This window comes from Macaca nemestrina, chromosome 20, assembly GCF_043159975.1.
Source record: "Macaca nemestrina isolate mMacNem1 chromosome 20, mMacNem.hap1, whole genome shotgun sequence".
In the NCBI taxonomy this organism is placed as follows: domain Eukaryota; kingdom Metazoa; phylum Chordata; class Mammalia; order Primates; family Cercopithecidae; genus Macaca; species Macaca nemestrina.
This window is the reverse complement of record NC_092144.1, coordinates 16,613,351-16,630,850: the sequence shown is the minus strand read 5'-3', so window position 1 is coordinate 16,630,850 and position 17,500 is coordinate 16,613,351. Positions and strand designations below refer to the sequence as shown.

Here is a 17,500-nt window from a genome sequence, read left to right as displayed (position 1 = left end):
GTGATCCGCCCATCTCGGCCTCCCAAAGTGCTGGGATTACAGGCTTGAGCCACCGTGCCCGGCCGAAACCCCATCTCTACTAAAAATACAGAAGGTGTGGTTGCAGGTGCCTGTAATCCCAGCTACTTGGGAGGCTGAGGCAAGAGAATCTCTTGAACCTGGAAGGCAGAGGTTGCAGTGGGCTGAGACTGTGACATTGCACTCCAGCCTTGGCAACAGAGCAAGACTCCATCTCAAAAAAAAAAAAAAAAAAATTAGCTAGGAGTGGTGGCAGGTGCCTGCAATCCCAAGTAGCTGGGATTACAGGCGTCCGCCAGCAAGCCCAACTAATTATTGTATTTTTAGTAGAGAGGAGCTTTCACTGTGTTGGCCAGGCTGGTCTCAAACTCCTGACCTCAGGTGATCCACTTGCCTCAGCATCCCAAAGTGCTGGGATTACAGACGTGACCCATAGCACCCGGCCTACAATTATCTTTTTAATGTCAGGGCCCTAGGAGCTGATCAAAAGGGGGTAGTGTTGGAGAGGGGGACTTTCTGTAGGAGGGGACCTGTCAGCAGAGCAGCAATTAGCCAGGCAGAGGAGGAGAAGGTGTAAAGGCCCTGGGGTGGGAATGCACTTGGAAGAGCGTTGGGGAGGCCACAGGAAGGCGTGAAGAGGAAATGACCATAAAGGTGTAATCAAGTCCTTTGTAGGTGTGAGGAGGGAGAGAAGGGGGAGGGGGAGATAGAGAAAGAGAAACAGGAAGAGGAGGGAGGAGGGAGAGAAGGGGGAGTAGGAGGGAGGAAGGGGAGGGGAGAACTGGTTGTATTCTAAGAGGGAAGGGGAGCCAGAGCCCCATTGTAATCATGTTGTAACATCGCCCCCTGGCGGCCCAGTGGGGAGCAGGCGGGAAGACGGGGCGGTCCACTCTTGTGTCTACCCTCTGGTCCTCTTCACAGCTAGTGTAGCAGCCTAACCCCGGCCAACCGTAAGTCAGTGGCGTGTCCTCCCATCTCCCAACTCGGTTACCCCATCAACAGAATGGGAACCACAGGCTGCATGCGGTGGCTCATGTCTTTAATCCCAGCACCTTGGGAGGCCAAGGTGGGAGGATTGCTTGAGCTCAGGAGTTCAAGACCAGCCTGGGCAACATAGCGAGACTCTCTCAAAAAAACAAACAAGAAACTTAAAATGAGTCAGGCGCAGTGGCTCACGCCTGTAATCTCAGCACTTTGGGAAGCCGAGGTAGGCAGATCATCTGAGGTCAGGAGTTCGAGACCAGCCTGGCCAACATGGTGAAATCTCGTCTCTACTAAAAATACAAAAACTAGCTGGGCGTGATGGCGTGCGCCTGTAATCCCAGCTACTCGGGAGGCTGAGGCAGGAGAATCGCTTCAACCAAAGAGGCGGAGGTTGCAGTGAGCCGAGATCCTGCCATTGTGCTCCAGCTTGGGCAACACATACACACAAACTTAAGATTAAAAAATAATGGAAACAACATATCCCCAAATGATAGCCAAGCACTTCCTTTGCAGATGCGGTCTTTGGCGCTTCCCACAGATGTGCCAGCTTGATTCCTACCAAGCCCTACCGAGCAGGAGTTAATACTCTCCCCATTTCACAGAGGGAGAAATTGAGGCACAGAGGGCAGCACGTGGGATGCAGGAACCCAGGATCCCTCCTCCTTTCTTGAGCTCGACGGGTTGGACCAGTCCCTGGAGGGGGTCCAACCCCTCCCAACGGACTCGGGAAGCCACGGCCAGGCTGGGCGGAACCGTGGGTGTCCCTGGCGCCCCAAGGTGCCAATTAAATATTCGTGGCCGTCTGGGGCCAGAGCTGTGGACCGCGGCATGGCCGAGCCAGGGCCGGAGCCCGGGCGTGCCTGGCGGGTGCTCGCTCTGTGCGGGGTGGCCGTGTTCCTGGCTGCAGCAGCGGCCGGCGGGGCCCTAGTAGCCTGGAATCTGGCCGCCTCGGCTGCTCGGGGATCTCGCTGCCCGGAGCCGGGGGCCAATGCCACGGCGCCGCCCGGGGACCCGCCGCCTGAGGTCGACGAGTTGCGGCGCCTGCTGGCAGAGGCTGCCGAGCGGGAGGAGGCCCTAGCCAGGCAGCTGGACCAGGCAGAAAGTATCCGGCGAGAGTTGGAGAAAGCATTAAAGGCCTGTGAAGGCCGCCAGGTAGGTGCGCCGGGTGGAGGGGGAGCTCGGGAATCCAGAATGTTGGGATAAGAGAGGGCCTGCCCACACATCCCCAGGATTCCCTCCCTGTGCCTCGGTTTCCCCAGTTCCTAGACTTGAGAAGGCATTGAGAATAGCGCCCTAATGCCTTCCAACCCTTAGATGTCAGTTCACCATGGAGTCTATCTTCTGATCAGAAAAGTGGATCACCTGAGGTCAGGAGTTTGAAACAAGCCTGGCCAACATGGCGAAACCCTGTCTCCACTAAAAATACAAAAATTAGCCTGGCGTGATAGTGAACGCCTGTAATCCCAGCTACTCAGGAGGCTGATGCAGGAGAATCGCTTGAACCCGGGAAGTGGAGGTTGCAGTGTTCTGAGATTGTGCCACTGCACTCCAGCCTGGGAGACAGAGCAAGACTCCATCTGAGAAAATAAAAAAGTCTCATTGTCCTTCGCTATTTGCCAGATAAATGGTGTCTGGAGAAACCCCAGACCACTGGAGGCCCTCCACCATGTGCCCACTCAGCGCCACTCCAGCCAGTTTCCAGCAGCCCTATTTTGAGAGAGGAACACACATGTTACCTGTAATTAGGAGGCTAAAGTTGGCCTCTTGGGGGAGGTACCTGCTAGGTTCTCCTTTTCCTCTGACTAACCCTTCAGACTTTTTTTTTTAACCCTTTCCAGCCCTGAGCCTTTCAAAAGAACTGTCCTCAAAATCCCAGCCATTTCCATTTATGGAGTGACTACTGTCTACCTCTGGGCACAGCCCCCATTCCACCCCAACCTCCCAGCCCAGCCGAGGTAGTGCAACATCTGAATATTAAAAATCAAAATGCGGCCGGGCACGGTGGCTCACGCCTGTAATTCTAGCACTTTCGGAAGCCAGGGTGAGTGTATTAGTTGAGGTCAAGTGTTCCAGACCAGCCTGGCCAACCTGGTGAAAACCCATCTCTACTAAAAAATACAAAAATTAGCCAGGTGTGATGGCACATGCTTGTAATCCCAGGCGGAGGTTGCAGTGAGCTGAGATCCCACCACTGCACTCCCGCCTGGCTGACAGAGCAAGACCCCATTTCTAAATAAATAAATAAATAAATAAATAAAATCAATCCAAATAAATCCCTACCCCTTTTCTGCCCCCACCAAGAGAAGGGACTGGGGCAGTCGAGGTTAAGAGCAGCCTACTCTGAGTTCAAATTCTGGCTCTGCCCCCTTACTGTAAGATACACTGAGGAAGCCGGACCAGTCATTTTGCAGAATGTCCAGAGGAAACCTACACATACCCCAGAAATTCAATCGTTGTCAACCATCAAATTGCCCCCTGTTGGTTTTTGTTGTTGCTTGGTCTTGTGTTGTTTAGTTTTGTTTTGAGACGGAGTCATGCTCTGTTGCCCAGGCTGGAGTGCAGTGGCGCGATAGCTCACTACAACCTCCACCTCCTAGGTTCAAGCGATTCTCCTGTCTCGGTCTCCTAAGGAGCTGGGATTACAGGCGCCCACCACCACACCCGACTTTTTTTTTTTTTTTTTTTTTTTTAGGAGAGGTGGGTTTTTCACCATGTTGACCAGGCTAGTCTCAAACTCCTGGCCTCAAGTGATCTGCCCGCCTCGGCCTCCCAAAGTGTTGAGATTACAGGTGTGAGCCACGACGCCCGGCTCACTGTGTTGGTTTGAAATCCCGTCAGTGAGTCCCAGATGGAGCTGAAAGTGGAACTTGAATCTGACATCAGAGCTAAGCACTCTCCACTATCCAGTGGCTTAGGGTTGGTGGCACTGGACCTGGGTAGAGATCTCCCCCAGGCAGGCAGCTGTCACCACTCGGTGCCCCAGGCTTCAGAAGCCACTTCTTTTTTTTTTTTTTTTTTTTTTTTTTGAGACGGAGTCTCGCTCTGTTGCCCAGGCTGGAGTGCAGTGGCCGGATCTCAGCTCACTGCAAGCTCCGCCTCCTGGGTTCCCGCCATTCTCCTGCCTCAGCCTCCCGAGTAGCTGGGACCACAGGCGCCGCCACCTCGCCCGGCTAATTTTTTTTGTGTTTTTAGTAGAGACGGGGTTTCGCCGAGTTAGCCAGGATGGTCTCGATCTCCTGACCTTGTGATCCGCCCGTCTCGGGCTCCCAAAGTGCTGGGATTACAGGCTTGAGCCACCGCGCCCGGCCTCAGAAGCCACTTCTGTGTTTTACAACTACAAGGCCCCAAAGGACGTTCCACACAGCTGAGGACACAGGGCTGCAGGTGGCTTCTCACTCTCCCCAAAAGGGCCAGGCCGATTCACTCCTCCCCTCCTCCGCCTACACCCCCTCCCACTTCCCCTCCACTCTTCAGAGCCGGCTTCAGACCCAACTAACGACACTGAAGATTGAGATGGACGAAGCCAAGGCACAGGAGACCCAGATGGGGGCCGAGAACGGGGCACTGACAGGTGCGTTGTGGTATAAGGGAGTGGGCAGGGATAGAGGTGGGAGGAGCCTAGGTGAATCCTAGTTATCCAAACCAGCATAATTGCAAACGTAATGCAAATAACACAGAAATAAACGCAAAAACTTATGAAACGAATGCAAACAACATGCAGAGGCCATGCAAATGTCACAAAAACAACGCAAACATTACAAAACATGCAAACGCCTTGTAAACGACTCACAAAAGCAATGCAAACCTATGAAAAGCTATGCAAATGGCACGTGGAAGCCATGCAATGGTACGCACAAATTTAATTCAAATAAAGGAAAGCGTGCAAACGGCATGCAGACTATCAACTTGGATTCCGGCGTGCGTGGGGCGGGTAGGCGCCGGCTCTCCAGCCTGACCCCGACCCCTGCGCCCGCAGAGGCCCTGGCGCGCTGGGAGGCGGCGGCCACGGAGTCTGCGCGGCGGCTGGACGAGGCTCTGCGGCGCGCAGGCGTGGCGGAGGCTGAGGGCGAAGCCTGTGCGGCCCGGGAGGCTGTGCTGCGCGAACGCTTGTGAGTGAGGGGCGGGCCCGAGGGCGGGGGCGGATGGACGGGGAGGGCGCGACCAATGGCTGCGCAGGGCTACATTCTTTAGGCCAATCATTAATTTGGGCGTGGCATTGTGGGCGGGGCATTGTTATTTAATAGGAGGTTCCTGGAGTTGGAACCTAAAGATGGAGAGGAGAGCGGTCTCTCTTGGGATTCCAGGCTGGGGCGAACATTCTAGAAACTTAGGTCTCCAGGATCCAGCGTCGGTGGGAGCCCCGAGAGGGACGGGGAACGGAAGAGGAGGGTGCAAAGAAAAGGAAGTATCGAGGGAGAGGCTGGTGGTCTGGAGAGAGAGCTTCTGGGGATGTAGCTGGGAGTCTCTAGGGAGGCGTCCCGGTAATGACTGGTGGTGGCGAACGGATGCCGGATCCTGGAGAGCGGGAACCCTGGGAGATGGGGATCTCTGGGGATGGAGTTCCCAGCAAAGGGACGCTCGGGCGGATGAGGGCTGGCGATGTCTGGGGACAGGGGACCAGAGGCTGACAGCCCCCTTCCCCCTTCCCGGCAGTAACGCCCTGGCAGCCGAGATGAGCCCCCAGCGCAGATCGCCTCGGCCGCGTCCCCGTTCGGGGTCCCGACCCCGGCCCAGCCCTCGCTCGCGCTCTCGCTCCGGACCCTCCGGGGGCTGCCGGCGGCCGGCGCGGCGCGCACGAGGGTGAGTCGACCCCCAGCCGGAAGGGGGCTTCGGCCAGGAGGACAGACATGGTGGGGGGGTGTCTGCGGGGACGTGTATAGAGGCGCCCCCACGCTGGATGCGACGCTCACCTTTAGACCGTGGAGACGCCCTGAACGGAAACTTCACAGAAAGGAGCCTCAGCCCTCTCTCCCCGACCATGTAAAGTGCTTATTCTACAGACAGGGAAACTGAGGCCCAAGTGATCATGCAGTGAGCTAGTGCTTAGCTGGGATTTGAAGTCCCCTTTAACAACAATGTTACCGACATCCCACAGATACGAAGACTGGAGGTCTAGCCCTGGCTCAGGAGTAACCGGAAAGGGTCACTTTCCCTCTCTGGGTCTCAGTTTACCCTATCTGTAAAATGGGTGATTGGACTCTTGATAGGGAGTTGATTTGAAAACAAAAGCTGACAAAGGTGGCACAATAGGAAAACCGCAAATCCCTCACCCTGTGAGAAGGGTACAAAACTCCCAGATGGAATTTAAACAAAAAGAACCAAGTAACATGTTTGTTTGTTTTTGGTTTGGTTTTGAGATGGAGTTTTGCTCTTGTTGCCCAGGCTGGAGTGCAGTGGCACAATTTGGGCTCACTACAACCTTCATCTCCCAGGTTCAAGCAATTCTTCTGCATCAATCTCCCAGGTACCTGGGATTACAGGCCCCCACCACTACGCCCAACTAATTTTTATATTTTTAGTAGAGATGGGGGTTACACCATGTTGCCCAGGCTAGTTTTGAACTCCTGAGCTTAGGTGATCCTCCTGCCTCAGCCTCCCAAAGTGCTGGGATTACAGGCATGAGCCACTGCTCACGGCCCATGTTTTTAACCTACACTGCAACAAAGGTGACTTATGCCTGAGATGGAGCAATGGTTCAATATTCCCAAGTCTGTTAATTGCTATACTAATAGATCAAATGAGGAAATTTATAAATTGTAGAGAAAAAAACACATCAAAATCAGTGCCAAGGTGAGGACGTCCACTGTCAAGTAGTTTTTCCTCTGGGAGTACTAGCCAATGCAATCACACAAGAAAAATAAAAGCTACAACTAAAAGGAAGAGAATCTATAGGTTGAATCACAAGAAAGTGCTGTTTATATGGGTAAAAAACATTGAAATATGGACAATTTTATATTGCTCAATTTCACATGAATGTATTAGTGGGTTTTCTTGTTTTTCTAACCTTTAAACATTTTTAGCTTGTTATCTAAATTTAACCTTTATGTTTGGCATAACTTCAGACTTACAGAAAAATTGGTAGATTATTCTCCAACTTCTGAACAACACGAAGGTTATGGACGCCAGTCCCCCATGCAGTTGAAAATTCACACATAACTTTGACTCCTCCAGACTCAAGGCTGGCCAGGTGTGGTGGCTCATGCCTGTAATCCCAACATTTTGGAGGCCATGGCAAGAGAATCACTTAAGCCCAGGAGTTTGGGACCAGCCTGGGCACCACAGCAAGAACCTGTCTCTACAAAGAATATCAATAATTCGCTGAGCATGGTGACATGCATCTGTAGCCCCAGCTACTTGGGAGGCTGAGGCAGGTGGATCACATGAGCCCAGGATGTCAAGTTTGCAGTGAGCCATGATCACACCACTGCACGTCAGTGGTCTGAGTGACAGAGCAAGACCCTGTCTCAAAAATTAAAAATGAAAAATTAGGCCGGGCGCGGTGGCTCATGCCTGTAATCCCAGCACTTTGGGAGGCCGAGACGGGCAGATCACGAGGTCAGGAGATCGAGACCACCCTGGCTAACACAGTGAAACCCCGTCTTTACTACACAATACAAAATTCTAGCCAGGCCAGGTGGCGGGCGCCTGTAGTCCCAGCTATTTGGGAGGCTGAGGCAGGAGAATGGTGTGAACCCGGGAAGCGGAGCTTGCAGTGAGTGGAGATCACACCAGTGCACTCCAGCCTGGGCGACAGAGCAAGACTCCGTCTCAAAAAAAAAAAAAAAAGAAAGAAAAATTAAAGTTAGAAAAAAATTATTAAGAAAATCATGCTGGGCACGGTGGTTCATGCCTGTAAGTCCAACACTTTGGGAGGCTAAGGCGGGAGGATCTCCTGAGCCCTGAAGTTCAAGACCAGTCTAGGCAACATAGGGAGACCCTGTCTCTACAAATAATTGTTTTAAAATTCTTTGGGAGGCTGAGGCGGGTGGATCACTTGAGCTCAGGTGTTTGAGACCAGCCTGGGCAACATGGTGAAACCCATTCTCTACCAAAACACTAAAAATTAGCTGGGCATGGTGACATGCACCTGTGGTCCCATCTACTCAGGAGACTGAGGTGGGAAGATCACTTGAGCCTGAGAGGCAGAGGCTGCAGTGAGCCAAGATCATGCTACTGTACTCCAGCCTGGGTGACTGGAGCAAAACACCTTCAAGAAAAGAAAGAAAGAGAGAGAGAGGGAAAGAAAGAAAGAAGGAAGGAAGGGAGGGAGGGAGGGAGGGAAAGAGAGAAGAAAGTAGCCAGGCTTGGTGGCATGCACCTGTGGTCCCAACTACTTGGGAGGCTGAAGCAGGAGGATCACTTAAGCCCAGGAGGTGGAAGCTGCAATGAGCCGTGATCATGCCACTGCACTCCAGACTAGGTGACTGAGACCCTGTCTCAAAAAGAAAGGAAGGAAAGAAAGAAAGAAAGAAAGAAAGAAAGAAAGAAAGAAAGAAAGAAAGAAAGAAAGAAAGAAAGAAAGAGAGAGAGAGAGAGAGAGAGGGAGGGAGGGAGGGAGGGAGGGAAGGAAGGAAGCAAAAGAAAGAAAGAAAGAGAAAGAAGGAAGAGAAAGAAAGAAAGAAAGAAGGAAAGAGAAAGAGGGAAGGAAGGAAAGAAGGAAGGAAGGAAGGAAGGAAAAAGAAAAAAGAGGCAGGGCACGGTGGCTCACGCCTGTAATCCCAGCACTTTGGGAGGCCGAGGCAGGTGGATCACAAGGTCAGGAGTTCAAGACCAGCCTGGCCAAGATGGTGAAGCCCGTCTCTACTAAAAATACAAAAAAATTTTGTATTTTTTAGTAAAGACAGGGTTTCACCATGTTGGCCAGGCTGGTCTCGAATTCCTGACCTCATGATCCACCCTCCTTGGCCTCCCAAAGTTCTAGGATTACAGGCGTGAGCCACAGTGCCCGGTCCCCCCGCTTTTTTTTTTTTTTTTTTTTTAAATGCAGGGCTTGGGGAGGTGACTTTTATCCAAATCTCTCTGAAGGAGACACTGGTCACAGCCTCCCTCTCTGGGGAGCAAACCAGGGCTCTGGTAATTGGCGGGGGACATACTCTCATGTTTCTCCATGTACCCTTTGTAAAAATTGCATTTTTAAAAACCATGAACATGTATTACTTATTAAAAATTAAAAATAGTTTTTAAAAGTGTCTGGGCTGAGTGTGGTGGCTCGTATCTATAATCCCAGCACACTGGGAGGCTGAAGCAGGAGGATCACTTGAGCCAAGGAGCCAGAGACAAGTCTGAATAATGTAGGGAGACCACTATCTTTACGAAAAGTTTTAAAATTAGCCAGGTGTAGTGGTGCGCACCTGTAGTCCCAGCTACTTGGGAGGCTGAGGCAGGAGAATCGCTTGAACCCTGGAGATAGAGGTTGCAGTAAACCAAGATCACGCCACTGCACTCCAGCCTGGGCGACAGAATGAGACCCTGTTTCGAAAACTAAATAAATAGGCTGGGCACGGTGGCTCACACCTGTAATCCCAGCACCTTGGGAGGCCGAGGCAGGTGGATCATCTGAGGTCAAGAGTTTGAGACCAGCCTGGTCAACATGGTGAAACCCCATCTCTACTAAAAACACAAAAATTAGTGGGGTGAGGTGGTGAGCGCCTGTAATCCCAGCTGCTCGGGAGGATGAGGCAAGAGAATCACTTGAACCTGGGAGGCAGAGGTTGTAGTAAGCCCAGATTGTGCCACTGCACTCCAGCCTGGGTGACAGAGCAAGACTCCATTTCAAAAAAATAAGTAAATACAAATAAAAATTAGTTGGGCGTGGTGGTGCACACCTGTAATTCCAGCTACACAGGAGGTTGTGCCAGGAGAATTGCTTAGAGAACCCTGAAGGTGGAGGTTACAGTGAGCCGAGGTCATAGCCACTGCACTCCAGTCTGGGCGACAGAGTGAGACCCCTGACTCAAAAACTAAGTAAATAAAAATAAATTTAAAACAGTCCTAAGAGGCTGGTGTAGAGAGGGGATTGGAAGCTCTTGGAACTCTGTCAGAGTTCCACCCCCTTTAGCCAGTCCTGCTCATGATCCTCCCACACACCTGGGGTTTGTAGGTGCCTGATCAGGACCTTCACCTGAGAGGGGGCTCACCTGGAGGCTCTGCCTATGGGGAAACTGAGGCTTCAGGAAGAGGAGATCTAGCTGTTGTGTTCCGCTAATGGCCACCAGGGGCCGCCCCAGCCAGCAGATCCCGTTGCCGCCTCCTGAGGGCCCAGAGTTTTGAGAGTCGGACAGGGTGGGTCTGAAACCCCCTCCCCCGGCCCTGGCGTCAATCCAGAAGCCGGCAGGAAATGGTTCCTCCTTCTGGAGTCAGCCAGAGCTGGAAGCCTGGAGACTGGCCTCGCTCCAGCCAGGACCCTAGGGACTCAAGACCCCCTCACCACAGGACTGTGTGGTCCAAGAACTGGCCCGTGTAAAGGGCAGGGCACAGGGCTGTCCACAGGAACTAAGTCATTGTCACCATTATGCATTTATTTATTTCCCCTGCTGGCTCCATCTTGGCCATACCTGAGGGACTCCTGAACATGAGTTCTGAGCCAGCCGTGGTGGCTCACTCCTGTAATCCCAACACTTTGGGAGGCCAAGGCGTGCTGATCACTTGAGATCAGGAGTTCGAGACCAGCCCGGCCAACATGGTGAAACCCCGTCTCTACTAAAAATACAAAAAATTAGCTGGGTGTGGTGGTAGGCGTCTGTAATCCCAACTACTCAGGAGGCTGAGGCTGGAGAATTGCTCGAACCCGGGAGACAGAGGTTTCAGTGGGCCGAGATCGCGCCACTGTACTCCAGCCTGGGTGACAGAGCAAGACTCCGTCTCCAAAAAAAAAAATCAGTTCTGGGGATGGAGGGTGACAGGGAGCCGTGGCAGATGTGTGAGTAGGAGGGGCACAAGTAGAATTAGTGTCAAAGAATGTTGGGAAGCGGGGAATTTGAGGCTGGAGGCTTTGAACCCCAGGGAAGTCATAAGACAGAGAGTCGGTGAGTATTTGAGGTGACTTGAGAAGGACAGGCCGAGAACTAGGTCTGCATTGAGGCTCCCCAGATGCCCAGAGAGGCAAACAGCACTTCTCAGTGACAACTGCCTCCCACCCTACAGAGCCAGCCACTGAGCTGTCCTTGTTCTATCTCCCTGTCTCCACCTGTCTAATGATCCCTCTTGGTTTCTGTTGGTCATCTCTCTCTCTCTCTCTCTCTCTTTTCTTTCTTTCTTTCTTTTTTTTTTTTTTGAGACAGAGTTTCACTCTTTTTGCCCAGGCTGGACTGCATTGGCGCGATTTCGGCTCACTGCGACCTCCACACCCGAGTTCAAGTGATTCTCCTGCCTCAGCCTCCTGAGTAACTGGGATTACAGGTGTGCACAACCACACCCGGCAAATTTTTGTATTTTTTTTAGTAGAGATGGGGTTTCACCTTGCTGGCCAGGCTGGTCTTGAACCCCTGACTTTGTGATCTGCCCGCCTCGGCCTCCCAAAGTGCTGGGATTACAGGCTTGAGCCACCGCGTCCGGCCTTTTTATTTATTTTTTATTTTTTGAGATGGAGTTTTGCTCGTGTTGCCCTGGCTGGAGTGCAATGGTGCAATCTCAGCTAACTGCAACCTCCATCTCCTGGGTTCAAGCGATTCTCCTGCCTCCTCCTCCCCAGTATCTTGGATTACATGCATGCGCCACCACACCTGGCTAACTTTGTATTTTTAGTAGAGATGTTGGTCACGGTGGTCTCGAACTCCTGGCCTCAGGTGATCCACCCACCTCAGCCTCCCAAAGTGCTGGGATTACAGGCGTGAGCCACTGTGCCCAGCCTAGGTACCTATTTTTCAACAGGGAACACAGAGTCCCAGAGATCACAGGTTTCCCCCACCCCACAGAAGGACTCTCTTTGCCGCCTCTGTCACCTCCAAAAGCACAAAACTTAATTTCACTTCCATTAACCAAAAACCAAACACGTGCACGTAAAAGTGGAGGGTTGGCCGGGTGCAGTGGCTCATGCCTATAAAGCCAGCATTTTGGGAGGCCGAGGCGAGAGGATCACTTGAGGTCAGGAGTTCAAGCCCAGCCTGGCCAATACGGTGAAACCCAGTCTCTATTAAAAATACAAAAATTGGCCGGGCGCGGTGGCTCAAGCCTGTAATCCCAGCACTTTGGGAGGCCGAGATGGGCGGATCACGAGGTCAGGAGATCGAGACCATCCTGGCTAACACATGAAACCCTGTCTCTACTAAAAAAATACAAAAAACTAGCCAGGCGAGGTGACGGGCACCTGTAGTCCCAGCTACTCGGGAGGCTGAGGCAGGAGAATGGCATGAACCCGGGAGGTGGAGCTTGCAGTTAGCTGAGATCCCGCCACTGCACTCCAGCCTGGGCGACAGAGCGAGACTCCGTCTCAAAAAAAAAAGCAAAAAACAAAAAAAAACAAAACAAACAAACAAACAAAATACAAAAATTAACCGGGGGTGGTAGTGTGTACCTGTAGTCCCAGCTACTCAGGAGGCTGAGCCAGAATTGCTCTAACCTAAAGGCCGGGCGCGGTGGCTCAAGCCTGTAATCCCAGCACTTTGGGAGGCCGAGACGGGCGGATCACGAGGTCAGGAGATCGAGACCATCCTGGCTAACACGGTGAAACCCCGTCTCTACTAAAAAATACAAAAAACTAGCCGGGCGAGGTGGCGGGCGCCTTTAGTCCCAGCTACTCGGGAGGCTGAGGCAGGAGAATGGTCTAAACCCGGGAGGCGGAGCTTGCAGTGAGCTGAGATCCGGCCACTGCACCCCAGCCTGGGCGACAGAGCAAGACTCTGTCTCAAAAAAAAAAAAAAAAAAAAAAAAAAAAGAATTGCTCTAACCTGAGAGACAGAGGTTGCAGTGAGCCGAAATGGCGCCACTGCACTTTAGCCTGGGCGAAAGAGCGAGACTCCGTATCAAAAAAAAAAAAAAAAAGAGAGAGAAAGAAAGTCAGGCGCGGTGGCTCACGCCTGTAATCCCAGTACTTTGGGAGGCTGAGGCAGGCGGATCATGAGGTCAGGAGATCAAGACCATCTTGGCTAACACGGTGAAACACCATCTCTATTATAGGCACAAAAAACTAGACAGGCGAGGTGGCGGGCGCCTGTAGTCCCAGCTACTCAGGAGGCTGAGGCAGGAGAATGGCATGAACCCGGGAGGTGGAGGTTGCAGTGAACCGAGATTGTGCCACTGCACTCCAGCCTGGGCAACAGTGCAAGAATCTGTCTCCAAAAAAAAAAAAAAAATAGTGGAGGGTTTTCTGAACTTCACCGAAATCTTTCTTCACCAGAAATATCACTTCCTCAAGGACCTTCCTGAAGTTCTGAGTGATTTTTTTTTTTTTTAACTCGTGTCTCTATGAGGACTTCAGTGTCAGTTTTCAGGGAGTGACTCGGAGCTGACTTCCTCATGACAGTTTTTCCTTCTCCACTCAAACAAACAAATGAAACCAAATCAATTGTTTTCTGTTTAGAAAAACAAAAGGGTTTAAAAAGCAAGCCTGATTGTCTGATGCCCCTCCAAGGGAATTTGAAGGGATTCATTTGCAAAATTTCCTGTGAACATGACAAATTGTTTTCAGGAAAAAAACCCAACACTCACGTCAGGGCCGACGCATTTGACTTCATGTAGATTCTCGATCAGGCGCTCACGTTCTCCCTCCAGATTTTTCTGGCCAAGGACACAAACAGAACATTTTCATAAACTCCATGTTGGAGATTTCAGACCTTGCAGGCAAGTATGTCAATGAAAACCACCTCTTTGAAGGACAAATTGGTGACAACTATCAAAATGTAAAAATGTGCCCGCTTTGAGACCCAGTAATTTCATTCATTTCTGGAGATTTGATTTTCTTTTTTTCTTCATTTTTTTTTTTTTGAGACCATCTCACGCTGTCACCCAGGCTGGAGTGCAGTGGTGTGATCTCGGCTCACTGCAACCTCTGCCTCCTGGATTCAAGCAATTCTCCTGCCTCAGTCTCCCAAGTAGCTGGGATTACAGGCGCCCACCACCACGCCCGGCTAATTTTTGTATTTTTTATAGAGACGGGATTTCAACACGTTGCCCAGGCTTGTCTTGAACTCTTGGACTCAAGCGATCTGCCTGCCTTGGCTTCCCAAAGCGCTTTGCATTACAGATGTGAGCCACTGCACATAGCCAGGAAATTTGATTTTAAATCTTCTTTTATTTACTGAAACAAAAAACTCAGCAACAATCTCAGTGCCCATGCGTAATTTTATTGTAATGTATCTGGTGAAAACCTAAACAGCCGGCCAAAGGAGTCAGTGAATCTCAAAGACATAACACTGTGCAAAAAGAGGAAAGTCTATCTTTACCTTTTTTTTTTGGGGGGATGGAGTCTTGCTTTGTCGCCCAGGTTGGAGTGCAATGGCACGATCTCCGCTCACTGCAACCTCCGCCTCCCGGGTTCAAGCGATTCTTCTGTTCTCAGCCTCCTGTGTAGGTGGGAGTACAGGCACCCACCACCACATCCAGCTAATTTTTGTATTTTTAGTAGAGATGGGGTTTCACCACATTGGCCAGGCTGGTCTCGAACTCCTGACCTCGTGATCCACCCGCCTCAACCTCCCAAAGTGCTGGGATTACGGGTGTGAGCCCCTGCGCCCGGCCTACCTTTTTTGTTAGGGGGGAAAATAAAAAATCAGGCCTGGCGCAGTGGCTCACACCTGTAATCCCAGCACTTTGGGAGGCCGAGGTGGGTGGATCATGAGGTCAGGAGTTCAAGACCAACATGGTGGAACCCTGTCTCTACTAAAAATACAAAAAATTAGCCGGGCATGGTGGCGTGTTCCTGTAGTCCCGGCTACTCAGGAGGCTGAGGCAGGAGAATCGCTTGAACCCGGGAGGCGGAGGTTGCGGTGAGCTGAGATGGCGCCACTGCACTCCAGCCTGGGCGACAGTACCAGATTCTGTCTCAAAAAAGAAAACTGGCTATGTTGTCTTCACTTGATTTTTGTTCTGTGTTTGTTTTTGGGGGGTTTTTTTTTGAACAGGCTCTCAAACTTGTGGGCTCAGTGATTGATTCTCCCACCTCTGGCTCCCTAATTGCTGGGATTACAGGTGTGATCCACTGCGCCTGGCTATCTCCACTTCGGACAGGAGAAAACTGAGGCCCAGGGAGGGAAAGTCACTTCTCCAAGGCCACAAAAGCTGGTAGGTGACACAGTCAGAACTCAACTCCAAAACTCTAAATTGTAATGCTGGGTTTACTCAGACTATGTTGCCCCCATTACGGAGGATGTTCTCCTCCTGCCCAGCTCTGGGGGGCTCTGGGTGGGGCTGGCCAACCTGGAGAAATGACTGGTTGGGCATCCATGGCAACCCCCAGCCCTCCTTCCCCCACTAGCAGCCACCGACGACGCCGCTGGGAAGGGTCCGGAATCAGAATCAGGAACCACCACCGGGTAGCTGCAAAGGTCAAAGGTCAGACATGGGTTTCCTGCCCACCCCTGGGAACTTCCTTCTTCTCAACTCTACTCTTGCCTCACTGAGCACCACCCTGGAATACCCCTCTGCTCTGTCAACGACCCCTCCCCACTCTGTTACCCTGGCTAATGGGAGGACGGGTCTACACGCCCCAGCCTTCACACTCCCCTACAGAGAACAGCAATTGCACGATTGTGACCTGTCCGGAGTCCAGTCTCCTTTCCAGCTCCCTGCTCCTGTCCCTCTAGCCCACCCTGACTCCACGGGGTGGGAGGGTACCTGTCCCAGTCTGTCTCCCAAGACTGGGAGTTGCTTGTGGCTGGGCTTGGGACTGATGCGTCTTGGAGGGGCCTGGCATCACCCAGCGTGGAGCAAACAAAGAAGGGACTCCAGGGAGCGTTTTGCTGGAGCTCCTGATTCTGGGAGATAGGCAGGACACACAGAATCCTTTGCTTCCTGGTCCCCAAGACCCCTCCGGGCCCAACTGTGGGGGTGACCCACAGCGACGCCAGAAAATTCCCATGGTTTTTTGGTTTGTTTGTTTTTGTTTTTGAGACAGAGTTTCCCTCTTATCTCCCAGGCTGGAGTGCAGTGGCCTGATCTCGCCTCACTGCAACCTCCGCCTCCTGAGTTCAAGTGGTTCTCCTGCCTCAGCGTCCCAAGCAGCTGGGATTACAGGTGCCCGCCACCACACCCGGCTAATTTTTGTATTTTTAGTAGAGATGGGGTTTCACCATATTGGCCAGGCTGGTCTGGAACTCCTGACCTCAGGTGATCTGCCTGCCTTGGCCTCCCAAAATGCTGGGATTGCAGGCGTGAGCCACTGTGCCCAGCCCCGCCATAGGGTTTTGAGTGTCGAGGGAGGAATCTCGGTCCCACCTATCCACCACTTCTCATTCACCATCTCACAGAGCCCCCAGCAGTGCCTCCAGCAGGAAATGATCCTAATCATAACAACAGCCACAGAGTGACCAGGCACCGGTATACCCTGTCTCACAAAGGGGAAAAGTGAGGCACAGTCATGTGAGGCCTCTCGCCCAAGCTCTCATGGGGAAAGCCAGCTCTTCCCAGCTCTAAGTTCATTATTCCTTGTGCTGCAGTTTCCTGGAGCATTTATTGAGCACCTAAGTGAACAGGGCTTTGTGGGCAATGACAGAGCTTAGGGAGCCAGCGCCACCACCATCCATGGCTCAGCCCTCCGTGATGCCCTCCTGTGCAATTACTGATCACCTACTGCTTGTCCATCCCTAGGCTAGCTAAGCGTTTCACACTTTTTTTTTTTTTTTTTTTTTTTTTTGAGACGGAGTCTCACTCTGCTGCCCAGGCTGGGGTGCAGTGGCCGGATCTCAGCTCACTGCAAGCTCCGCCTCCCGGGTTTACGTCATTCTCCTGCCTCAGCCTCCCGAGTAGCTGGGACTACAGGCGCCCGCCACCTCGCCCGGCTAGTTTTTTGTAATTTTTAGTAGAGACGGGGTTTCACCGTGTTAGCCAGGATGGTCTCGATCTCCTGACCTCGTGATCCGCCCGTCTCGGCCTCCCAAAGTGCTGGGATTATAGGCTTGAGCCACCGCGCCCGGCCTTTTTTTGTTTTTTTGAAACACAGTCTTGCTCTGTACTCCAGGCTGGAGTGCAATGGCACGATCTCTGTTCACTGCAACCTCCACCTCCTGGGTTCAAGCAACTATTCTGCCTCAGCCTCCTGGGTAGCTGGAATTACAGGCATGCGCCACCACACCCAGCTAATTTTTGTATTTTTGGTAGAGACAGGGGTTTCACCATAGTGGCCAGGTTGGTCTCGAACTCCTGACCTCAGGTGATCCGTCCACCTCGGCCTCCCAAAGTGCTGGGATTGTAGGTGTGAGCCACCGCGCCCGGCACATTTCCCACGTTTTGTGGCATTTAATCAGCACCGCCCCAGTGAAGTGGGTGCATGTCTGTAGCCAGCCTGTCTCCAGGTAAGTCAAGCCCCCTGAACTAACCGCGTGAGACCCCAAGGCAGCCCCTTCGC

The 17,500-nt window shown here is 52.1% G+C and overlaps 1 protein-coding gene across 1 annotated transcript; it reads left to right on the top strand.

The window, feature by feature from the left end:
* Nucleotides 1–1,830: 1,830 nt before the first annotated feature.
* Nucleotides 1,831–8,250, top strand: LOC105490224 (coiled-coil domain containing 194). Its single transcript, XM_071087623.1, has 5 exons — nucleotides 1,831–2,154; nucleotides 4,477–4,573; nucleotides 4,979–5,111; nucleotides 5,656–5,802; nucleotides 7,065–8,250. Exons 1-5 carry the CDS (start codon nucleotides 1,831–1,833, stop codon nucleotides 7,156–7,158), a joined length of 795 nt encoding a protein of 264 aa, XP_070943724.1. The 3' UTR covers nucleotides 7,159–8,250.
* The last annotated feature ends 9,250 nt before the right edge of the window (nucleotides 8,251–17,500 follow it).

Excerpts from the sequence above, each read along its gene's own strand:
- LOC105490224 (XM_071087623.1), top strand. The coding sequence starts at position 1,831 with ATGGCCGAGCCAGGGCCGGAGCCCGGGCGTGCCTGGCGGGTGCTCGCT. Across the intron at positions 2,155-4,476 it reads AGGCCTGTGAAGGCCGCCAG|AGCCGGCTTCAGACCCAACT; the intron begins GTAGGTGCGCCG and ends TCCACTCTTCAG. Across the intron at positions 5,803-7,064 it reads CCGGCGCGGCGCGCACGAGG|ACTTACAGAAAAATTGGTAG; the intron begins GTGAGTCGACCC and ends GCATAACTTCAG.